This window comes from Homalodisca vitripennis, chromosome 6, assembly GCF_021130785.1.
Source record: "Homalodisca vitripennis isolate AUS2020 chromosome 6, UT_GWSS_2.1, whole genome shotgun sequence".
In the NCBI taxonomy this organism is placed as follows: domain Eukaryota; kingdom Metazoa; phylum Arthropoda; class Insecta; order Hemiptera; family Cicadellidae; genus Homalodisca; species Homalodisca vitripennis.
Window position 1 is genome coordinate 150,999,676 of NC_060212.1, and position 25,975 is coordinate 151,025,650.

Genomic DNA, 25,975 nt, shown 5'->3' on the forward strand with positions numbered 1-25,975 from the left:
TGTGCCCAATAACATACATTCCTTTGTTCACATATACATTTGAAATAAGGTGGGCTGCATTGGACACCCAGATGTTTTCAACAAAGTTAGTATCCTCAATGATTTTAGCTAATAAAGGTTCACAAAATTGTAAAAAAAGCTTACCATGATTTTGTTTCCGTTCTTAAATGATCTTATGCTTGAAAAGATTATAGTTATTAAGGTTATGGAGTATTAATTGCATGCTCCAACGTTTGAGATGCAATTGCAATGTAATTTTTCACACCAGACGATGAGGACTCCTTTCCATTACGGCTCAAGCAGCACTGATGTTTTCCTGGAGTTTGCACAAACAGTACATAACCTGTAAGTTTTTTCTTTAAAGCTGAAGCAGTCTCTTCAAAGTTCCCTGTTTATCATGTTATGAGAGAACTTGATAAACAGGGAACAGGGATCTTGTAATAGTGTCGAAACTCGGTTTGTACAACTCTTACACTCTCTCCATGTTGGTATAGATTCTGAAAATTCCAAGCAATTTGGAAAAACAATAAAATCACTCCACTGCCATAGCAACTGAGTCTGCTATCCAAATCACTGCAATGTTTTATACTCAATACTGCATGGAAACGTAAAGTACAAATCGTTATTTTTATTATGAAGGGAATTTAATTCTTTAACCATTGGTATATAGATATACTAGTTTAACCCTTTTAACCCCCGGCCATTAAATCAAGTGATGTGCCAGAAATCCCAAGCCATTTTCAGACAAAATGTAAGGGTTTTGTAAAAAATTCATAACTCAGTTATTTTTTAAGATATTTAGGTAATTCTTTTTTTGTTTTACTTCTTTATACATTTAGCTTACAGACATATACAAATAAAATTATTATTCTGAAAGTAATTTTTTTTACATACATATGAATATATAAAAAATAAATAAAAATGAAAAAATTTCAAGTTTTGATCATGGAAACCATATAGATAAAAAAATATTTGACACAAAAATACCCATTTACTTTATGATATATTTAATCCTTAATAAAAGGAAACAAAAATTATAGGCCTACCTGATTTACAAGTGGAGTAACATCAATTTATGTAAAGCCGTGTAAATTTTTCTTTTTGCCATTTTTGGGCAAGGCAACGTAACAAGACCTTTAAAATTCACTGTACTTAAAATAAACATAAAACCAAAGTTATTTCTGACAAAATAACTAAAACTGTTCATAATCTAAATTTAAAAAAAGTTTTAAAACAATATTTACATCACTACAAAATGTAAATTTTCAAGATATCCATCACTCAAATCGTCGTCACTAATCACATCCACACCATTTGCAACTAGGTTACTAATTAGTGTATTTTCACTTACGGGAGACTTTGAACGATGTCTTTTACTCATTTTGAAATCAAACAAATAATAAACTAAACTTTAACTGCCGTACTTTACACTGATTTAACCTAAAACTGTGAAGAACAGCTGATATACGTGATATACAGCTGTCTGCAACAAGCGTGAGCAGTCAGTCGAGACGAACTGCAATTGCTCAGTCACAGACTGACAAAATACGAAGTCAAACCATTACAAACTAATATATTTCGATGCAAAATATCTTTGTGCACAAGTCTGTGAAATTTCAAAGCATTTGGTGAAATAGGTGGCCAGTAAAGTAATAAAAAGTGCACGTCCGCACTATACGGACGTCGGGAGTTGACGCCATTTTTACGACGTCCGTATAGTACGGACGTCGGGGTTAAAAGGGTTAATGGAAAAGTTAAATAAACATAATTACACAACAACCAAATATTGTTGCAAAACAGCCAAAGAGTTAAATAGTGATGTATTAGTCATGTAAAATGTATAAATGTTAGATGTTAAAATGTATAAATGTAAAATGTTTTTAATGTTAGAAGTTCACAATAGAAACCTTGTAAGAAATTAGTAAAACATTTTATAAGTAAAAGCAATTTCCAAAATTACTGTATATCAAGTAAAAGTAAATGCAGTTATAAAATCTAGATAAAAATAATCCAAATAAATATAAGTTTCGTTTATCTTAAAAATACTGTTTCTCTGATTGAATAAGACAAATTTACTGTGGTGAGTAAATGAATTTGTTTGTATTTTTCTTGATATGTTAATTTTGCTCTGTTTTACACTTCTTAATTGAACATAATCATACAGTTATTACACATGGATTTAATTCAAGAATTCACACTTTGTATATTCTGTTATTCTCTGTTTCATCTTTATTTTTATATTAAAATTACAGTAGTATGTTATTATAATATGGAAATAAATGTGTGCCAGATAATAAAATATTTTCTACTTTGAATCTAATAGAATCTAAAATGGAAAGGACACCTTAAAAATTGTATTGATTTTTATAAAGTGAATGGTAAATTTATGACCATAACATTACCACCAGCTTTAATGCAATTTTTGTCAAGAATATTTTGAGTTTTATTTTTCAAAACTTTCTGTACTGAATAATTTTTAAGAATGATTCTATTAATATTTGTATAACTTTGTATATTATCACTTAACTGGTTTTTAAATTGCAATTCAATAACTTAATTTTAAACAACACAAAACAAATTCTTGAAGTATATTTTAACCCTTAAAGCGCATGCTTGACACACGGATGTATCTGTTCTACCGTTAATTGTGGTAAGCATGGCTTATGGCAATATCCATACTGTCTTATTTTAGTTTGTTGTGTACATTAAATTCACAAAAATGCTGTAAATGTATATGAATACGTAAATGTATTGATTTATAACTGTCGGGCAGTAAATTGGATTGTGTGTTACTCGAAAAAACAATATAAAATCGGTGCTATTGACTGATATAAGCACATGGCATGCTCACGTATATTATGCGGCTATATGTAAAACCGTTAGAGCATTAAAAAAACTTGTTTGTTATTTTTTCTTCAAATTAACTTTAATAAAAACAGAATTTTAAAAATCTAGTAATTTATGCTAATTGAACCAAGGCCAAATTTTCTTCAGCTCTTTAAGGGTTAAACATATCTTAAATATTTATTGTTAGTTCATAAATATTTAAAGTAAGTTATTTTTACAAAAGCTCAGTAATGAACAGAGTTAAATATTTATAATATTTTACTCTGTTTAATATTTTATAATAAATTATGTTTTACATTAATTGCCTTGTTTTAATTTCAAATTTGTCATTATTTTTAACCACAACATATCCTTAATCCTCATTGTATGTTGGTTACAGATCTGTACATAAAGGAGTTAAATTTGAGTGTACAACATGTCAAAGAAGATTTTCAACTAAAGAAAACTTTGAACTTCATCAAAAGATATCTGGACACTCTGGAGAAGGCAAGTATTCCATTTTGAAAATGACTGAATCTCATAAATTTATCTAAGAATCCTTCTCAATACAGTATTATAGTTAACGCTCAAGGAACTATAGTGATGTTGTAAGAAATAGAGGTATCTTGACATTCCAAGATAACACATTAGTGGACAAGATGTAGATGTGCCAGGTAGATCTGCTTCTGTTAAAAATTAGGTTTTCCATTTACAATTATTAAATGACATTACGCAATGTAAAAAAAACAGGTTCTTTGTACAGCTATTACTCTATGTATTTCACTTAACAATACATCAGATTAAACATACTTAAAACAACTAAGATTTTTATTTGCTCAATTAAAAATATCTCAGCTGGTGGCTCAATGTCACAAGGAAAAACTATCTACACATTGGTAACAGTCAAGTGTTGCAGTGAGCAATCCATATCAAGTGAAAAAATCCATATAATTCAAACTAAAAGTAACCTTAAACTATTGGGAAGTGACAGGTGGGAATCCCCAAATTATTTGTTGAAAACAGTAACTTAAAAAAAATTTAATGTGATGTCTATAACAGTGGCAACAGCTCTTAAAGGATTAACTTGACATAAACTATGCAGTTTTTACAATAAAAATAAAAATTAATGATTACTATGTTTTAGGTATAATAGAGAACTTGGAAGAAGAAACCAGTGAAGCAAAATCTACAGAAGAGTCAGCCAAGGCGGTAGAAGTCAGTTGCAAATATTGTGATAAAGTCTTCCCTTCAAAAAGAATCTATGAAGTAAGAATAGTGGCTTTTTTTAAATACTCTAAGAAAACAAATATTTGTTTTAGTATTTACTAGGAATATTATAAATATTATTTCATCTGTTGTAATGAGTCTTGTGGTTTTATATATAAATAGAAACATTTGTGAATAAGCTTTTGTTCGGAACTTTAATTCTGGAATGCAATATAAAATTAACCATTTCCAATTATTTAACAAGTTCGCTGAGGGTGGAAACTCTGGTTACCACTGCTACGCTGCGCTAGGAGCGGGCGGTAACTATGGTTACCACAGAGCCTTTGTTTTGAAATGAGGTCAGTGTGCGGCCAGCACTTGAGCTATCACAATGCTGTATTTCTCGCTCCTCTGGAGGTACTTTTCCCGCATTTTTATGCACTTTCGTTTTCAGATTAGACTTCTTCGTTATTTTTTATGATTTTTTAAAGTTTTTATAGTAGTAAGTGATTGTGCAACACAATGGATCTTCCCCTGGGACCAAGTGGTTTACAACAACCCAAGTTCTAAGCGTACAACAGAGCCAGTATTGAGTTCAGACAATGAGAATGACAACATGGACGAGATTCAAGATATTTTATTGTCATTAAGCAATTTACATGCAATAGACAAAGTCATGTGGAGTACCAGACAGACTCGGAAGTTGAGGATCCTGATTGCGAGACCAACCCACCGCAATTGAGCGCTCACAATCGGATTGGAATGAAAGATATTCCCTTTAATAGACAGGAAGGATTTTAGTTCCTTTGCCAGATGACAAATCTCCAATTCGTTTTTTTCACACTGCTTGTGGATATAGTTTTTTTAGATGGAATTGTTAAGGCAATCAACAAGTGTGTGATTTTTTTACGCTCTTGAGTTCTTTTTGTGGGCCCCATATTATACCCGGCTCTCCACTTACCAACTCTTATTGTATACATATGTCATTATATTACACATGGGCATAATACAAATGCCCAAACTCCAAGATTATTGGAAACCGAACAAGTTGTTTTCTTCTTGTTTCCCAAATTTCATATCACGAGACTGATTTTTGATTATCTTACGTTGCTTGAATTTCGAAAGCTATCCTGATCCATCTAATTGCTCATCTAAAGTCCAGTTCCTTATTGATTACTTCAATAACAAAATGAAGTCTGTGTACTACCCACAACAAAACCTGTGTATTGATGAGGGCATGGTACTTTGGCGTGGTCGGCTATATTTCCGTCAATACATCAAAGGAAAACGGCACAAACATGGGATCAAACTGTACAGTCTCTGCAATCCCCATGGTTTTATTTTAGAGTTCTTTATGTATTGTGGTGTACTTGATGATTTTGATGGTAAGGGACATGTGGCTAACGTTGTGCTAAAACTAATGCAAGGAAAACTAAATTGCGGACTCAGCCTTTACATGGACAATTATTATAATAGTTTTTCTCTTGCCTCCACTCTTTTGAGAATAAATACGTACAGTACAGGTAAGCTCAGATTGGATAGAAAGTACATTTCAACGGACGTTAAGTCAGCTAAGTTGAAAAAAGGAGAAACCATTCACGCTACGCCGAAAGTGTATTGGTAGCTAAATGGAGGGATAAAAGAGTAGTGTCTTACATATCCACAGAACACACTAATGAAATAGGCACTTCAATCAACCGCAACCAACTTGAAAGGAAAAAGCCTCTGCCAATTGTGAAATATAATCGCTTTATAAAGGGTGTCGACCGAAGTGATCATGATGGCATATTATCCCTGTGAGAGGAAAACCATACGCTGGTACAAGAAGATTTTTATTCACGTGTTGCAGATGCTCATGATTAATGCCCACTACCTCTTCAACGAAATGCGAATTTTGTGACAGGTCAAATTACGACATTTAAATATTTGCGGGGAATTAGCAGACTGTGACGTCAGTAAATCACATGTTATTGGAATTGAGATTTATTTAATTAATAACGGAGAAATATATTAAACTTTATACGGGAACAAATTTAATTAATTAAAATGAGTTAAACATAACCAAAATTCGTGTTTTACAAAAGTACTAAATAAAATTACGCAGAAAAGCCAATTGTGGGATAAAATGACTTGCGTATTGATGACATCAGAAAGCACATGTTGCAAAAAATTTAAATAAAAAAGCTATAGAAAAATAATAAAAGAAAATAGAAAGACTTAAATTGATCAATTATAGTGAACGTGATAAATTTCGACAATCATAAGAAAAGAATCAAATTATATTCAATCGTGAAGACGCTGATTTGAACGGGAGAGGGGATGAACATTGTGTGAACCGGTATGCGTAGTTTTATATGGAGAATCCTTCTTCTCTGTCTGGACTTGAAGCAGCGAGGTCGTGTACTCATGTAGATCCTCCTGGTGCAGTAGTGATGAAATTTGAAACTGTACAATAGTGCATTGAAGTTGTAATCAGGGATGGGATGTTGTGTTAGTGAACAAAAATCAAAGCAAAGTGAGTAGAATTAGACAGTATAACATAAAATAAATTGACGTCAAAGTCATTTGCTTTGTCTTTCATTGACTATCCCATCTACAAAGAAATGTGGTAAGTAAGAAATTAAGCTTTAGCTTAAAGAATATTACTTTCAAAACTTTTTAGATTCAAAGTGATTGATAAGAACAGTGAATATTTTGTGAACTTTATTATGATATAAACAATCATATTGATCAGAACTTTCAATAGAGTAATATTAAGTTTGAACCATAATACAACCTACTTAAAAAACCTGAGATAAATATAGACCCAGTGCTAGTGATATATAACGTGTAGCCTACTTTCACTAATACATACTACACTTCCAACAACACCACAGACATTGAAGTTTGATCGTTATTTAAATACCAACTTGGTACAATATGAGTCAGCCAACAGGGGATTACAACACATGTTAAAAAGCGGTTTAAAAAACTGATCGTAAGCAAGTCGCACAACCAACGAGGGGCAGCACACTTAGAAAACTGATCGTGAGCAAATTGGCACAACAAACGGGGGACGACGAACGTAGCAAAATCGCACAGCCACAGTGGGGACTGGATCGTAACAATTTCTTGTAATGAAAGAAAAATGCCTTTGTATAATTTTCATCTAGCAGTTGTTGACCGTCTCCTACTGAACCCTCCCGCACCTCCAAGGCCATTGAAGCGAAAGAGTGTTGACCACGTCCCTTCCAAGATTGAAGAGAAAAAAACAAGTGGCAAAAAGTTAAAAAATAAAAGATGCAGAGTTTGTAGTGCAAAGGGAATTGTGAAATGAGTGGTCTGGCATTGTTTGCAGTGTGATGAACAACCTGGTTTGTGTGAGCCTTATTGTTTTGTTGTTTTGACCAATACCATGAATAATGAGAGACAAAAAGGGATTGTGGGGATGATTATGTTTGTTTTTTTTTTTTTTTTTTTTTTTTTTTTTTTTTTAATATAACTTCATACTTTTCACTAAATATTTGTAAATAATAAACAACTTTTGGTTGGGTTGGTTTGTATGTACACATTTGTTAAATTTTATATACAAGATCTGTCCAAAAAGTATCCGACCGCCGACTAGTAGGCGGCCGCGGCGTAACCGACTGGCTCGAACCGGTTATTGGAGGGAAGGGGCGAGCCTACTCCTTCCCATACTAGGCATTGAATACAATCCGGTCACTCAGTGAGTCACAGCGCTCTGTTCCGTACAGTACTGCCGTGTGTGTGCGTCGCATTTCAATATGACTGAACGTGTTGAGCAGCGCATTTGCATTAAATTTTGAAAAAAACTCGGCCATTCAGCATCAGAGACGATTACTATGATACGGAAAGTTTATGGTGACGTGTCTATGGGCGATAAACAAATAAAAGAGTGGTTTAGGCAGGTTAAAAATGGCCGCATATCAGTGGAGAGTGATGACCGATGTGACAGGTCTTCAACGGCTAGAAACGCTGAAAATGTTGAACATGTTCGTGCAGCAATTAATGAAAACTGTCGATTGACTGTCCGAGAGCTGGAAGAAGATTTAGGAATACCAAACTCGTCAGTTTGTAACATTTTACACGAAGATTTAAAAATGAACCGTGTTTCGGCAAAATTTGTTTCTTGGCTGCTGACAGAAAACCACAAGAACTGTCGACTTGAGATCACACAGAACAATCTGGATTTGATAAAAAGTGACCCAGGGCTATTTAAAAAAGTTATTACTGGTGATGAGTCATGGGTTTATGGCTATGACCCTGAAACAATGGCTCAATCTTCACAGTGGAAAACTCGTGAAGAGCAACGGCCGAAAAAAGCAAGACAAAGTCGAAGCAATGTCAAGACAATGCTGACAGTTTTTTTTTACCAGAATGGCGTTGTTCATCACGAATATGCTCCAAGAGGCCAGATAGTGAATAAGGAGTATTTATTATCTTGAGGTCCTAAGGCGGCTATGAGATGCAGTGTGAAGGAAACGACCTGAACTGTGGACAAGCCGTGACTGGATCCTGCACCACGACAATGCGCCAGCTCATTCCTCAAATCTTATTCAGCGTTTTTTGGTCAAACAGTCATCAACCAACTACGACAGCCTCCCTACAGTCCTGACATAGCTCCTTGTGACTTCTGGCTATTTCTGAAATTTAAAATTCCTTTGAAAGGAAAAAGATTTGACGATGTTGAACAAATAAAACAAAATGCGATGAAGGACCTTTTAGCCATTCCGCAAAATGAATTTAAGGAGTGTTTCCGGAAGTGGGAGGAGCGTTGCAATAAGGTAGTGGCTTGTGGAGGGGAGTACTTTGAAGGGGACCAGATTGCCGTTGCCACCGAGTAACGTCAGTTCATGCCAGATGTCAAGGTCGGATACTTTTTGGACACACCTCGTATTTGTATTATTTTATTTTAGTAAACTAATGTTTTTTCTTATATTTTTATAAACTTATGTTCTACAATATTTTTTGTATTATTATTTCAAGTAAACATTTAAATATATTTTGTTATAATTACTCACCACATATTTGTAAATAATAACTGAATTAGAGTGAGTTAGTGGAGATTTATATAAACTTCTTCACATTTTTATAAACTTTTACATTAATGTTGGTTTTCACATTTATATATAAATATTTTTTGTTTGTCTAAAACGAATAAAATACAGTTCACTTAGCTACGATGTATCCATTTGGAATATTGCCACTGCCATAAAAGGGCGTTCCCTAGTACGAGCAGTATCTAGAGTTACCAGCTGGCAAGGAAGACTGTCCCTAGGAGCTAGCGGTAACCACAGTTACCGCATTCCCAAAATGGTAGAGAGTGATAATTTTGGGACTTATGAGTAATTTTCGTATATTTCTAAAGTATCCAAAAGTATGTAAAAATATATTTAAAAAATTTTAGCATATAGGGAACTCTATATAGGGATTTTTAGCAGCTAACGTGTTAATAGTGTTACTAAATACTGAGGAAATGAAGTACTGGAGTTTTGTTAAATCGAGCAATATTACAATTTGTTGGATAGCAACTGTTATTTTTAAATTTTTAGTAAAATTGTACATATTTTATAAAAATTAAATGAGTTAATTTTGTTTATTTTTATTTTATTAATAGATGTTACATTTGTTAAGAACAGAAATATTGATTTATTTACTAAATTAAATTTATTATTAAATATTTATTGTGTGTGTATTTATTTATTTATCATTCAATTTTCACAGATCTCCATTATTACATGTATTTGGAAAAAAATTAATGTTACGCCTAAAATATGTTTTGTTTATATTAATTTTTTAGTTCAAAATAAAAATGTCGTTTTATAACTTTTTAGTACTTTTATGATATGAAAAATGACTTTGAATGGAAGTTTTGATTGAATATGTTAATCTTAAAGAATAGTCAAAGGCAAAAAATATTATTGTGCTAGCTAGCTTCAATAGTAACGTTTTTACCTTGATTTATATGCAGTATTAAAAAACAGTGATTTAGGCCATGGCGATTTACACCACTCAGTTGCACTAAGCACCCGGCAACCAAAGTGTTAAGAAGTTAAGATTGCTATAGTAATATATATATATATTTATATATATATATATATATTTGTAAATATACATAATTTAGTAGAAAATTATCATCCAATTTCTTTACTTCCTGCTTTTTTAAAGTAATTAGAAAAATTTGTTGAAGTTAGGATTATAAATCCTATAAATATATAAAACAAACAATATTTTAATGACAGAATGCAGAAAGTAGGAAGTGGTTACCAATAATCAAATGTTGATAAGACACATCTTGAAAACATTGTAATTACTAGCTCAGAAGTCAGGCTCTCTGTAATATTACTTCCATGATGCTGATTGTGGAGCCTAGGACTGTTCATTGTATAATTGGAGGACAAAGCAGGCCTAAAAAACTTCTGATGGGAATAGCTGTTTCAGGGACATCAGAAGCAAACTTAACTGAGGAGCTTGGGAGGGTCCAGTTGATAGTTTAATATAATTTTTATCTGTAATACAGTATTACTATTCCGTCAGAACTGAAGTTGCTGCATTGGTCTTTTACTTTATCCTAATCCTATTTGATGTGTTACAAGTAGGGGAAAGAAATGTGTGTTGTTATCAGCCCTTGTTAATAACTGTTCTTTCCATTCACTGTTTCTTACCATTGTCGTTACTGTTGCAAATAACCTTTAGAAATATCATATTTTGTGTCAAATATATTAAAGTTGTCTGTTATTCCAGGTCCACCTAATGACAGACCACCAAGAGGCTAAACCCTTCCAGTGTGACATCTGTCAGAAGAGCTTCTCCCACCAAACCAGCCTCAAGTGTCATCTGCAGACTCATGAAGAGGTCAGTTTATGGTTATACTATTGGTGCTTATAATTAGCTGGTACATCTTAGTATGATCAAGATTTTTGAAATATTTCTACAGAATCTTTATTTTAAATTTTGATTAGCAAAAAATAATGCAGAGGAATGTTATCTTCTTCGGAGGGGTAGCCTGTTGCCATTCATTCAAGCCCCAAGAGCCTTTTACGCATCCCGGAAGTATACCATGAGGCTAACCAGTTTAAGGTTTCAGCAGTTCTGCAAACCATTGAAAACAACCAATCAGGTCCTCCTGAGGAAATTTACCACTCATGTCCAGACTACCAAAGAAGGAATATGCTTCCTGGCTATTGCAGGACAGTCAAAGAGAAGGTGTTCAGTAGTTTCCTTCTGCTCATACACATTCTACAGAGCAGATCCTCCTGAGGAAATTTACCACTCATGTCCAGACTACCAAAGAAGGAATATGCTTCCTGGCTATTGCAGGACAGTCAAAGAGAAGGTGTTCAGTAGTTTCCTTCTGCTCATACACATTCTACAGAGCAGATCCTCCTGAGGAAATTTACCACTCATGTCCAGACTACCAAAGAAGGAATATGCTTCCTGGCTATTGCAGGACAGTCAAAGAGAAGGTGTTCAGTAGTTTCCTTCTGCTCATACACATTCTACAGAGCAGATCCTCCTGAGGAAATTTACCACTCATGTCCAGACTACCAAAGAAGGAATATGCTTCCTGGCTATTGCAGGACAGTCAAAGAGAAGGTGTTCAGTAGTTTCCTTCTGCTCATACACATTCTACAGAGCAGATCCTCCTGAGGAAATTTACCACTCATGTCCAGACTACCAAAGAAGGAATATGCTTCCTGGCTATTGCAGGACAGTCAAAGAGAAGGTGTTCAGTAGTTTCCTTCTGCTCATACACATTCTACAGAGCAGATCCTCCTGAAGAATGCCGACTCTGTGAAGATGCTTCCTCAGGTGACCACGTCCCATAATTAGACCTATAACCCAAGAAAACAATGATCTACTTAAGGAGAGAAGGTCATACACCACCATGAGGCAAAGTGGCTGTAGAATCTCATTTCTGCTAATTCTCATACCTGGATGCAGAGTCCCTTTTCTTAGTTCTGCGTGAACCCACTTTGAGACAGCCCCAAAGGGGCTTCACCCTAGAAATATCATAGAAGGGTTGAGGCCCCATTATGTTAGACACTTAGCACAGACCAGGGTATCAGCTCTTCGTTCCCAGAAACCCCTTATGACCAGGAACCCAAATAAGTCACATATTTTTATTCTGTCAAGGAAAGAAACCACTTGATGGTATTCCTAAATAAGTTTTGGAGTTGAACACACAAGAGTCCAACACCTTAATTGCTTGCCTGGGCATCTGTGAAAATGCTAATCATCTTACTCCTGTACACAGATAAAGATTCTCATGAGCACATTCAATAACATTTAAGTGACTTCTGCCTGAAAGGACCATAAGAACCACCAGCTCCCTACATGGTCTCACTCTCACAATCCCAGCGTCTGTACTTTTTGTTTTGGAGCCATCCGTAAACCATTGAAGCAAGCATTGTATTGGTGAAAGAGTGTATCTTTCCCTCCGACCAAGCGTCCCTAGAAAGTATAACAATCCTGAAGGGTTTGTTGAAGGAAAATCTTTTAGCAAATCATGTCTAGGGCATTCCCCTAAATCAAGATGGTAATTTTGCAATGACCTCTGTTGCAGCCTGCGCCGACCAAAGCCCCACCTGCTGAAGACAGTAGGCACTTCTCCTGGCCTTAGCCTGAATGACAATGTAAATGGAGGCGAGGTTGAGACAACAGTCTAGAGCTGTGCCCGGTGATAGCAAGGCAAGCCATACTTTGGCTTGACGTAACCCTTTCCAGATGGGGGGCCCCAGTTCAGGACCCTATAGAGATGACGCCCAGTGATACTAAGGCCCACTTTGTCACACCAATTTCCCACCATGTTCAGAGCAACATTGGTCAGTTCACTGCTGTTCAAAGACACAAGCAGGTCCATCCGCAACTAGGTTGGTTCACAGAAAGGGGGGCTTTTCACTGATGTTCACTCCCATAAGAGTGGTAGTAACCACCCTATCTGTGAGTAGAGCCTTTACCCAGTTACATATTTAACACTTTGAGTGCTGGCCCTAAATGACATGTAACTCTGTAGAATGCTGGGCGTTTTTTGGTGGTTTTCAAAAATGTATTTCAAGAAAAAGTATTTAAGGTATGAGAAAAATACTTACATGCCTTAATTCAGCTTACTTTCGTCTTTCTTTTAACGTGAGATTGTTAGTGGTTTTTTAAAAAAACTACACATAAAAAAATTCAAAACATATATTTTTGGAAAAAAAAATATTTTTTGAGATAGTTTTTTTATCTAACGTACTAAACTAAACATATATACAATTATTTACAATGACCCATTTACAAATATAAACTGTCCTTTGAATAATACAAATCATGTTTTTATGTTTTGTAGTTTTTTGAAAAAAAACTATGCCGTCATATTGATGCGTCGGCATCACTTTCGCTGTCAGCACTGTTTTCAGCATCTGTAACATAATAATATACTATGTAAATATGAATATATTTTCATTTTATTCATAAGAATAGAATATTAGTTGAATAAAGTTAATTTATTATAATACGAATTATAGTTTGATTCACGAAAACAATAACATAACCAAACTTTTAGACTGATGTTTATATGATAAATAGACTTACTTATTCTTTACCTGAAGTATGTGTCTAATCTTCTTCCATTAAATCAGGATCAATGTCAGAATCGTCAAAAATACTATCTACACCAATAAAACTATCTTCATCTAATACATCACTGATCGCAACGTCGTTCAAGCTGCGAGAAGCCATGATTGCGACATCGACTGCCGGCTGCAACGAACGTCACGTCAGCGGCACGTAAACAACGCGACCGAAGTTGCTTTGTCATTAAGCTCATACAATACGTCTTACGCTTTCTAGTGAATTTGTGTTCAAAAACCCAAATAACATTGTAGGTAGGCAAAACCCGTTTACGGACAATGTAATATATCACTACCAATTGAAGATGACAACCACGTAAAACTACGGGATTAGCATTCTGTCGGAAGTTTCGCCGTTCCGTAAAATTACCCGGGATTAGCACTCTAAGTGTTAACTATCAATACCACCTCTTGAGTCCACATTGACAACACCTGAGTGCCTGTATTGTTAAAAGCTCGTTCAATGTCCAAATTTTACACTTATGACTACCTCTTTTGGTGCTAGTGCCTTCTCAATCGTGAATACTATTGATGCAGGTATGAGTCGAATGATTTTCCTGGAAAATATAACACATAATTTAATTTCACCATAATGGGAATGGTTGATTCAATGTGATTGTTGAGTTTAACTCCAGTTCACCTTCCTCTTAGTGCAGCATCTGGAATCTGACATTGTCACAGACTTACCTCCTGAAATCAGAAGCCATGTTCGTCTGAAGAGCTGTAAAAAAAGTTGACAACAAAGTAGCTCAAAACAAACTTTTAGCATCGTTTTAACATCAAAGACATCTAGTCTAAAAAATATAGTGCAATCTTGATGAAGATGTATTCTCTTTGTCTCATTAGGTGTACAATTGAGTGCACTATGACATTTTAGACACAACCTCAAAGCGTGGTAAAGCAACTTAGTTTTATACACATAACATAGCTATGGTAAGAAGGGTTGATTCAATGTAAATGTTGAGTTTAGCTCTAGTTCTCCTTCCTCTTAGTGCAGTGTCTAGATTCCAGGAGTCAAGTAGAATAATAAAGTAATATCCGTTATTTACAGGAAAAAAGTCAAATCACCTTTGTACAGACAGGCCTGAATTGTTCATTAATTAAGAATATAAATTGATATTACAAAATTGATGTACCAATCAATGCATATATATACTTTTAAATTATAGATTCAAGATTTTGTTTCTTTTACAAATTTTGTATGGGTCTTCTGGTTCTAGCCAACTGGAAAGGAAAAGGGCTACCCCTGTGGGCTCTGTGGCAAAAGATTGAACCATCCCAGCTCCGTGCTATACCACAGAGAGGCAGAGCACAACAATGGCCGCCGCTTTGTGTGCAGTAAGTGTGGCAAGAGCTTCAAGCACAAGCAGTTGCTGCAGCGACACCAGCTAGTCCATTCAGACAACAGGTTAGTTAGTATCATACCATTTCCTCTTGTTAGGGATGATATTTGTGTAAAAATAAAATGTTTTTGTTTTCGAAGTGATTTCATTCATAATAGTTTTAACCCAAAGCAGACAAAAGGGGCCGCATGTAAGTCCTGTTCATTGGACCGGAGGCCAAAAGGCACACAAACTATGTCCTTAGCTCTGCGTTTAGCAATAACTGTTGTATTTCATGTTAGAAATCAAAATAAAGTTGAAGAAAAAATTAATGTTATCTGTGTTACTGTTTGAAATTGGAAATTAAACTGTGTTGATAACGTACATCTGCAAGAAGTGTTTCAAGTTTTACACAGGTTTGAAGTATACAGGCCAGGAGTAAAAATAGCAGATCTCTTGGAGAAATACACCACAGTTTTGCAAACAGAGGTCATGGCAATAGAAACATACATCTGAAGGCTCATACAAATAACACCTAAAGGTCCAGAATATTTAATACTTTCAGGCAGTCAGACAGCATTAAAGGCACTCAACGCCTGCTCTAGACTAAAAAGCAATATGAAAATGTCAGAATTCACTAGTAGATCTAGCAACGATGAACAAAGTTACCCTTGGCAGGGTGCCGGTCTACAAAGGCATTTGGGAAAATTAAACAGCAAACACCCTTGCTTAAATAGGAACTGAAAGTCTTCTGGTAGGGCCAGAGCCAGGCTGTGGAGTAGCATTCTCTTACAGCAAAGCTGTAGTAAATTATTGGAAAAGAGGATTAGATCCGAGACTTGGAGAAAGTCCTCAGTACTGAAGCAATAAAAAATGTTTATCTCTCCTTATGCAAAAGGATGGTCAGTACTTCTAGACCAATGTAAGGGGAATATACGACTAGTATTAGGGATGCTGGTAGGACATGGCCCTCTTAGGAATGATTTGATAGAAAACATCTGATGAAGACAGACTGATGAATGTAGGTAGACTCAGCGTTGAAGCAGAAGAATCAGTGGAACATGTATCGCTGAACTGTTCTGCCATATGTAAAATCAGGAAAATATTCCTAGGAGCTTGTCTCCTCAGCCTCTAAGAATATAAGAGAACAGAAGCCCTCAAATCTTGTAGGCTTCTGTAAATGCCTCAGATTCTGAGAGGTAAAAACTTAAGTAAGGGAGACACAAAGGTCCTTTGAGGACAACGTACAGAGACTCTGGTCTCTTTCCCTCTGTAAAAAAAATATGAGCTGGAAAAAGACTTACATTTGGAAAAAAGCAAGAAAAGCACAGGAAAGGAGAAAAGAAAGGCCTACTTGCAGGTAAGATTTGGATATGGGGTGATTTGAAAATGCAAAGTTTGGAAACTTTTTGCTTTGATTTTGAGGAAACTTGTGATTTCCACAAATATTCTACTATAAAAGACAAATTTATGTTTACAACCCATGTCTAGGTTTGAAACAGTTCACAGAGCTCATTAAGTAGATGGGTGCCTCAAGAAACACATCTTGCAGAGAGACTCATTGTTTGGCATGATTCTTGGGGAGACCAAAATCAAAATATTAAAATAGTTTTAGTATTAAAAACTGTTTCAGAAAACACCCAACTCTTGAAAAGATTATACAGTGTTATCGTTTTAGTGTATAATTTTGTTTGCTAAATAATAGCAAACTTGGAGACAGTGTGTGAATTTAGGTTTCAGTAATGGATGTATACTGGTAGATGATTAAATGAATGTAATGAAAACAAGTCAAAAAATTAATAAAACCAGTTGGTAGGATAAGAAAGCAAAAATTTATTATAACACAAATGTTGGGAAAAAAATAACTAACCATAAAGTGGACAAAAATAATTGCAAGATAGACTCGTTAAAAACAAAATAGTTTGAAATCAAGAAAGATAAACCATTAAGTGATTGATAAAAAGTGACTTTGACCAGTATACTGAATTAGAAGTAAGCAAAAAATCAATAAAAGGAAGACCTCCTGTTTCACAATTTTCAAACTTAAGTTAAATTATCGCCAAGAGGAAATCCAATTTCACAGCCCAAATCTAATTTTATCATCAACTGGTGATACAGACTGTTAAGTCCCTAGCCAATGAGACGTTGTAATGACTACTTTAATACAATAAATATATGAATACGTCTTAAGGGTGCTTCCTAAATTTTAAAAATAATAAATTTATGTCCTTTTACATATTTTGTGCACAAGTAGACATTGACCGAGTTCACTTGCATCAGGAATATCCTGCAAGTAAAAAAAAATGACAAACATGTAATAATTTCAGGTGGTAGAAAATATTCTGTATCTTAATGGACTTGCAAATACTCACGAGTTTATAAGTGTGCATAGCACTATTATCCAGTTCCGAGCTATGTTCCAAATTTCAAGACTAGGACTTCACAAAATAAGTTAAAACTTGATCAAATATTTATATTTAACAGACAGACAAGAAAGTGGGTTAATAGAAACCTTCATACTACCATACATGAGATCCATGCTCTGTTCATCCTATTTTTCATTAGTAATCTTGGTCAACAAAATAAAGTAAAACATCCTTTAATGTTGAACATGACATTTCAATACCAATGTAGAGGTAGAGGTATAGAGTTCGATACTGAATTTCAATGTTCTCTGTGATTTTGTTCGCATAGATATCGTACATACTGAAAGACAGAAATTGGTTTTCGTCAACTAGCAGTAGAGGGTTCGCTAAAGGCTCAGCCATAAAATAGTATACCACAAATTGTATTAGCACCGAATGATACAATTAGATCAGTACAATTATTAAGTTCATCTACACTGAGTATCAAAGAACTAATTTTAAATGAAATAAACAAAAAAGGAATGTTAATTAGGTAAGGCAGTGTTAACAACAATCTCGAATTTTGTTACAGACCATTCCAGTGTACATTGTGCTCCTCCAGCTTTAAGACCAAAGCCAACCTAATGAACCACCATGCAACTCACACGGGAGAAAAGAAACACAAGTGTGAACATTGTGGTCAACAGTTTGCTCACAAGACCAGTCTTACTCTACACTACAGGTGGCACTCGGGTCAGTTCTTAGTTGTATCTACTAGTATTTATGTTACTGTTGTTAATTATGATTGCTCCTCTTGTTATGCAACATAATTTGCATTTTTGTACAACAAATTTGTTATACATTTTGTTATAACATCTAATTTGGATAATGCTCTTTATTGTTTATAAAACTTAAATTCTTGGAAAAGGTTTTTTTTTTTGTTCTCTTAGGACAAGAAGCTTATAAATTGCGCGTAGTCCTGTAAGAACCTTTGCGCTGCTTCCGGAGTGATAGGATATTCAGGAGGGGTAAGGTTAGGGAGTAGGGGCCGCCTCCTTTCGAGATCCATGAGGAAGAATTAGGGCACTACATCTCAAAGTCATCCCGGAAGAAGGGGAGGCCAGCTCTGAACCAGCCTCTCCAGTCAAAGTAGGCAGGGGGTGGCACACCCTTGTTGAGGTTAACAAGAGCCTCTGAGGTAAGGGAACAAACCCCACCAACTCCAACAGTCATCTTTCACAGTAGACTAGACCTATCGAATTGCCCATGAACCCCAGAATCTCGACATTTGCGGTTAGTGATGTGCCGCTACTGGACACCCATAAGGTTGCCCAGATTGAAGTGGCACATCGGTTTTTGCTGTCCCCAGTGGTGGGTTCAACTGGTAGGTATAAATCAGCCAGAAGTGATCCCTGCTGGGTCTTGAAAAAAAAGGTTAGGGGGGTTGTTAACAGCACCCCTGAGTGGGTTTGATTTGCCTAAACTTGTTACCTCCTAGTTGATGTGGACTGCTACCAATGTTGAACCAGAGAGTTGTAGAGTTTTATAGCGTAACAATTAGCAGGATTTGCTGATATTGAAGGCTGAGCTGTGATGGTGGCTTACCGAATTGCCACCAGCACTCTCTTGTATGAGTTGTTCCTGTTGTAGGTTTTGTAGGCCATCTCAGGGGATTTGAATTCCTCCACAGACTTCTTCTCCCACAAACTCGCCCTTAACTAATTTCATTAATTTTAGTAGCTAAACTACTAGTTTTTACTACCATGGAACTGAATTTGGTGGTGAGGGATGAATATACAGGAAGATGTTCAGGGTTTAATCAGCATTGTGTTGAGATTACTGTTGGTACTCTTGGTGTGGTCAAGTCTGTCCTACATGCTGTTTGTTATGAAGCTACCTTATATTCTTGGACCCGGCTGTAGCTGTTGGTGTGATGGGTGTCATATATTTGAAAGTGCAAATATCTCCTCTTCAAACAGATAGTTACCCATTTCATATAGACATTTAATTGGGATATTGCTGTTAGGATGGACAAGATGAGAGTAATGGACTTTGTGTGCAGAAATCATTCATAATGTAGTTGTCAGCTATTCGCTATTTTGTTTTTTGTAAAATAATTTGTATCTCTTAAAACAAATTTACCTAAAATTTGTTCTGTTTCTCATCCATACAAAAATTATTTAGAAAAAGTAATTAACACAGTTCCAATATTCCATTTCAGAATAGCGTTCATGTTTTAGTTATTTCATTTTTGAAATTGAAATAACTCAAAAACTGCACATTTCAATAAAGCTTTCTGAAAGTAAATTATTGTAGCTCATTTGATTTTCTACCAGTTGGCATAACTGTAAAGACTATCAAAAATTGTTTACCAGTAGTAAAGGTTTATTATATTGATGCATTGCTGAGTGTTAGGCTAACAGATGCATTTTGACTGGTCTTACTTTAGATTTTGATTTCAAACTCATTTTGTAACTGTTGGTAACAGTTGTTTTTGGTTTATTGAACTTATCAACTAAATTCTTGGTTATATGTGGAAAAATATTTAATAACAATATGTGTTATCGTGCAGGTCAGAAGCCATACCAGTGCTCGGTTTGTAAGAAGATGTTCTCTCAGAAAGGGAACTTACAAGAACATCACAGGATACACACAGGAGAGAAACCCTTCCACTGTAACCTCTGTACTCGCAAGTTCACCACATCATCCCAGGTGACTTTCTTACAACTAACTTGTAGATCTATACACACATCTTTAAGTTGTTGAAATTCAACAAATTGCAAACAAGAAAAAATGTGTGTATAGATCTACACAACTTCCAGTAAGTAGAGGAGTACCCCAAGGGTCAGTCCTGGGTCCTTTTCTATATATACTCTTTACCAATGACTTTTCTAATTACATTAATGACCCCAGGGTTCAACCCATTTTATATGCAGATGACACAACTCTACTTTTTACAAATGACACACCTCTCGGACTACACATAGACATTTTAACATCAACTGACAATGCAATGCAATACTGTCTTCAAAACGATCTCGCAATAAATCCGTCTAAAACCACTCAGATCAACTTCAGCAGAAGACATGAGCAAATCCCGGAAACTCCCAATATTAAATGTAATTATAAGTTTTCAATATCAAGACAAAACATGTTGTGAATGTTCAACCCGTTTGAGTAATGTTAAAAAAATAATTCTTGGTATCTGACAAAATTTTGTTTCTAAACCAATTAGTTGGTTTTATTAAGGACCTGACAAGTCCTTCTTTAAATCATGTTTTCTGTGCGTAATTCTTGATAAACCAATACTACCGATCTCTATATAGATCTGATCTAGCAACATCTTACTGTATTAAACAAACACAAACCTTATTTTCATTATTTTTCAGTTTTATGAATATAAAACTGAAAGAAATATATAAATATATGAAGATATTTTTCCTAAAGTCTATTTTTATTATACTTTTTTATTTGATAATTATATTTACTTTGTTATGTAATTTTACATTTAAGGTATTATTTTATTATTTGTACGGAATAGGATTCTCTAACATATCATACACCTACAGGTATGTGTATAATGAAAATGAAATTGAGCTATAATCGGAAAGAAGCTATGATTGTGACTTTTCCCTAACAGTTAATATAGATATCTGCCAATGCCCATTGTAACTAGTCATAAAATCTTGCTTCCTTTCAACTACAACTGTAACTGATTGATGTTCCTTGAATTCGGAGATAATAGAAATCCGACATGATGTGATATGGTTTTGTGTGCACAGTACAAGCTACATATGAAGAGACACACTGGAGAGAGACCTTGGAAGTGTGAGTACTGTGGCAAATCCTTCCTGCACAAGGACGCTTGGAAGTGTCACATCCGCAGGCACAAGGGAGAAAAGCCCTTCCAGTGTCCTCACTGTTCCCGGGACTTTCCAGAGCAGTGGGCACTCAAGAAGCACATGCGTCTCCACACAGGTATTTTAAGGCCGTTGTCTGTTGACATACGAATGAAAACTATCTTGTGTTGCACTCGTACATGATAGTTCTATCCATACTTGCTTTGGAATTATTTTAAACCTTCCCAAGCGTATTACAGAAAATCTTAAATGGTTAAATTTGCATTAAACACCTCTGACGGGAAATCTTGTAATTAAGTTTTTGTTTTCTTGTCATGAATTGTAGTTTATAAAACCAGTGATAGAATGCACTAGAGTGTTGACTGAACGCCACACAACAGATGCACTCCATTCATTGTTCTTGGCTTCCTATTCCTGTTATCGATCCGAAATGGGATTTTGTAGCTACTGACTGCTACTTTGGACTTGACACTGGTGTTTGACAGGTTTTTCCACACGGAAAGAGTGCCAGTGCAACTCTTGAGACCATTGTGTATGTTTTGTTTCTGTTCAATACTATGACTAATGGGAATTTATTTCTTTGAAATAGTGATTGGGTCTGCAGTGAATTCTTTTTCATTTAATATTAAATTAATTACAAATATGGCTAGCCCAGATGATGAAAATTTGATCTATTTGTCAGTAACATTGTAAAACATGTACAAAATTATAAAAACCTTAAAAAAATGCATTGTTTGTATTTTTTTGTCCTACACAATAACTTTAAAAACCTAAATTCAAATGAAACTTAAACAAATAAAAAAATTTTTTTTATTGTATAGCATGCTAGGGGGAAGTAAAACTAATTATAGTCAGTGTTCTAAGAGTTAAGATAAATTTTAAAACATTTTATTTGTATAAAACAGTTATATTTTTATTTAAAACTGTATAGGTTTTTTTATTTTTTTTTTTATTTAAAAATTTACATACAATTTTGTTACCATTACAACTTTAAAGATGCATTTAGTATTATTCCTACTTAGTGCTATTTACAAATAACTTTCTCTGTATAATGTTTCAGGGGAAAGACCTTACTCGTGTACAATTTGTGGTAAAACATTTGCTGATTGTTCCAATCTGACCAAGCATAAAAAGGTAATGTAATTAATTTTGAATGATAATCATGTTTACCTTTAACGTAGTTTAAATAATAAATTTTAATAAATAACATTAAAATTTAATTTATTTAGTGAAAGTAATATAGCCTAGGTAAAGAACTATGTAAATAAACTTGTGTGATAAGTAAGATGTCCTTCTGTGTTTGCTTTAAATCTTCACCATCAAGACAACCCTTACTTACTAACTTTATCAACAATGTTGCTATTTGGTTACGTTAGTTACCATGTGCTCCGCTCGGATATTAAAAAAATGATGGAGTGGTGTTGAATTTCAAATGACTTAAAAGTCAAAGTCAACTTGTTGAGGAATTCTTCTGATTTTCTTATTTAATTGGATAGTTTAACAGTCTATTGTGAAATAAATCTTAGTTCAGGCAGTAAAAAATGAAAAAAATAATCATTTGTTCATTTCCAAATTTAATCAGACTTGTTTAAAAAACTTGAAACAGTTAAAAGAAAAACTTCTGATATTCAAAATTTAGATTTATTGATACTGTTCATTGTAAGATATTAATTTGTTGGCGACTCATGACCGACAACATCCTGGGGACATCACCACGAGGTGAAGCCAAGCTGGCTGTGAGTAGCTCTAGATCCTTCTTGCTTGATTGCCTCTTGCGTACTAACTGTTATCAGCCTTGGACACATTATCCACCCCTCTCTCACACGATTCCACATCAGAAGTTAGCTCGGTAAACTTGATCTTATATGGTGGCCAATCTTTCCATGCATGTACAGTCTTTTTCTAAATACTCTTTACTCTTGTGTTTCAAAATGTTGAGTTTATTGAATGTCGTATCTGTTACAACAGGTCCATGCTCGAGAGGCGAAGATCGAGGAAGAGGAGCAAGGGACGATTGACGGAGTGGACATGTCAGTATGGAACATCATACAGTCGCACTTGCAGGAGAATGCTGTGATTGACAAGGATTCGCTCAGAGCTGAGGAGGATGTGCAGCAGATCATCTACGTCACCTACCATCAGGACTGTGACGAAAACGTGGCAGTCAAACTTGCACCGGCTACGCTGGCGGGCACTGTTGCAGTCAAGGTCAACATTTATTCAATATTATGATTTTCACAGAAGCTGAGAAATTGCACTTAGTCCTTAAAGGACCTTTGCGCTGCTTCTGTAGTGACAGTATATTCTGGATGGGTAAAGTTGGGTGTAGGGACCACTTCCTGTCAAGATCTTGAGGGTAGATTTTGGACATTAATTTTAGTCATGTCTCCTTAGAAGATGGGAAAGCCAGGTCTGTACGAACCTCTCCAGTTAGAGCAGGAAGTGGGTGGCATGCCCTTATGTCTAGGCTAGCAACAGTCCTTAACATTTAGGGAGCCCCTTCAACTTCAACAGTCATCTCTCGCAGTAGACTAAACATCAGTCTATCTTTGCACCCCAGTATCTTGACATTTGCGGTTAGTGATGTGGCGTCCATAGATATCCATACAGTTTTAAGTGACACATCGGTTTTTGCTGTACCCAGTGTGGGTTCAACTGGAAGGTATAAACCAGCCAGAAGTGAACCTTCCAGGGGATGTTTTTCACTTACTCGCACATATAGTAATTTGTACGCATTGTTAAAGAAAACTATTTAATTCATGTGAGACATTCTATTTTTGCTGATTATATTCAGTTGTAGCTTGAATTTACTAGTTTTTGGACATGTGGACACATCAATTTTGTAATACTATCTTGATTGGGGTTTTATATATATATATATATTCAGAGACCAAAACACTTACTAAATTCCGATTAATATTTTTAGGAGTAATAAAATACTGGTAAATACCCAATAGCACTATGTACATGAATATGTTTAGCTGAACATGTATAAAATTACATCTAGAAGTAAAACTTTTCTGTAATATTTGGAGTAAAACAGTTATATTTAGTTACAAAATTAATACGCTTTATATTTAATGGTTATTTTTGTCTTAAAATTGTACACAGTCAAAAAACAGGAAATTGTAACGTTTTTGTGTTTTGCACTAATAGTTTCCTGCCAGTACTGTTACTGGTTTAGTATTTGTCAAGCATGTATTTCACTGTATGCGAGTCAATAGTAATTTACTGTGCATTTCACCAAGTGCAAATAGTTGACAACAGCTGTGACAGAACACATCACTGATTAGAGTGCCCCATCACATAACTTAATCATTTTATATTGCTTGTTCCCCCTTTCGAAGATAAACATCTCTACTCCACCTCAACTAATAGGATAATAACCTTGTTCTTGTTCATTGTGACTAATACAACAGTAAATACTAGTTACATAAAAAATATGTTGGTACATCGTCACTTCTTTAGACCAAGTAAATAAATAACGTACGGGTAAGTCATTATATTCTGGTAAATCCACTTTCTTCAAAGAGTTTAAGATCCAAACTTAAAATTGTATCCATGCAGTCTTCAAATAAACTGTGTAGTTTCAAAATCAATAAAGAATTGTCTAAAAAACACAATACTATCAGTAATGTTGAGTGTGGTTTATCAACATAGTTACAGGACAAGGAAAGTTTCCCAGGTCAGGAAGCAAATGATGTAGATCTTTGGAATTAACCATAGTCAAGTGGTTAAGAGTTGTGTCTACCTTTGTCAACTAATAAGCTGCTAATATAAATAATGTTTATTATATACAACCTGATGCTAGCTTTTTTTGTCGGTTAGAACAAAATTCACTTTGTATAAACGATTGGACAATATTGTTTTGCCTGAATTTTAATGGACATATTATGATTTTTAAGAGCCTAAAAGGTGTATTAGTGTACAAAAAATACAAGCTAGTGGTTTTATAGTTGCAGGAAAATGAAAAGTACATTCTGCCAGGCCTCGCAGTGGATGAGGACACGAACCTGCGGGAGGAGTCTTTGACTCTGAACACTCAACCACTTCATGTGACTGATGACCAAGGCAACCCTCTGCAGTTAACTATGCAAGATGGCAGTGCTCTACAGGTATATTATTATTATAAAATGATATTGTTATATAAATTTATTACGAATACAGTTTGAGGTAAAGATGTAGTCAAGCTACCTATACTGCACGATTTTTGTTTTAACCTGATCTGACCTGCCACGAAGCATCAAAGAGGTCTCCATGTTATTATTGGGTTGAAAAAAAAAATTATATATTCTGCTTTAGAAACTAGAACTCTATAAATTTGTCTTCTAACAGCTAAGACTACAATCCCTAAGGTTTACTTACATTCCTTGTAAAGCTGTAGGAGTCTCTAGCTTTTTATTGGTAACTGAGCTGTCAACTAACCCTACTATTGGCATTTGATATCCTCCAATATGGGGCATTTTCATAATTAATTTTTTTTTAATGCCTACCTATTGTAAACTAACAGGATCATACTGTACATAGTAGTATCACTTACAGCATGGGTGGCAGATATTATACTACGTAATTATTGCACTACTACTAACCATCAGTACCATATTTTACTGATGGTTAGCCGCTCGGTCAAGGGATCTGGCCACTTCGAAACCCGATCTGGACCGCGAAGTGGCCCAGATCCCTTGACCGAGCGGCTGGATAAGGAGCGAGCCCCACGGGCTTAAGCCAAATTTAGGCCTAGCCTGAAGTAATGTGATAAACAATCCCAGGTTAGAATCCTAAAGAGTAGAGGAGGATTTTTAGTG

At 35.0% G+C, this 25,975-nt stretch overlaps 1 protein-coding gene across 3 annotated transcripts in view; it reads left to right on the top strand.

Moving 5' to 3' along the window:
- The window catches only part of LOC124365018 (zinc finger protein 184-like), a 54,519-nt gene that overhangs the window by 22,132 nt on the left and 6,412 nt on the right, over positions 1-25,975 (top strand). For all 3 annotated transcript variants that reach the window (XM_046820902.1, XM_046820903.1, XM_046820904.1), the window contains exons 7-16: positions 3,227-3,333; positions 3,971-4,092; positions 10,777-10,887; positions 14,864-15,051; positions 17,903-18,063; positions 19,883-20,022; positions 21,093-21,288; positions 22,231-22,304; positions 23,139-23,378; positions 25,127-25,285. In XM_046820902.1, coding sequence (XP_046676858.1) covers positions 3,227-3,333; positions 3,971-4,092; positions 10,777-10,887; positions 14,864-15,051; positions 17,903-18,063; positions 19,883-20,022; positions 21,093-21,288; positions 22,231-22,304; positions 23,139-23,378; positions 25,127-25,285 — 1,498 coding nt within the window. The remainder of the gene's footprint in view (positions 1-3,226; positions 3,334-3,970; positions 4,093-10,776; positions 10,888-14,863; positions 15,052-17,902; positions 18,064-19,882; positions 20,023-21,092; positions 21,289-22,230; positions 22,305-23,138; positions 23,379-25,126; positions 25,286-25,975) is intronic.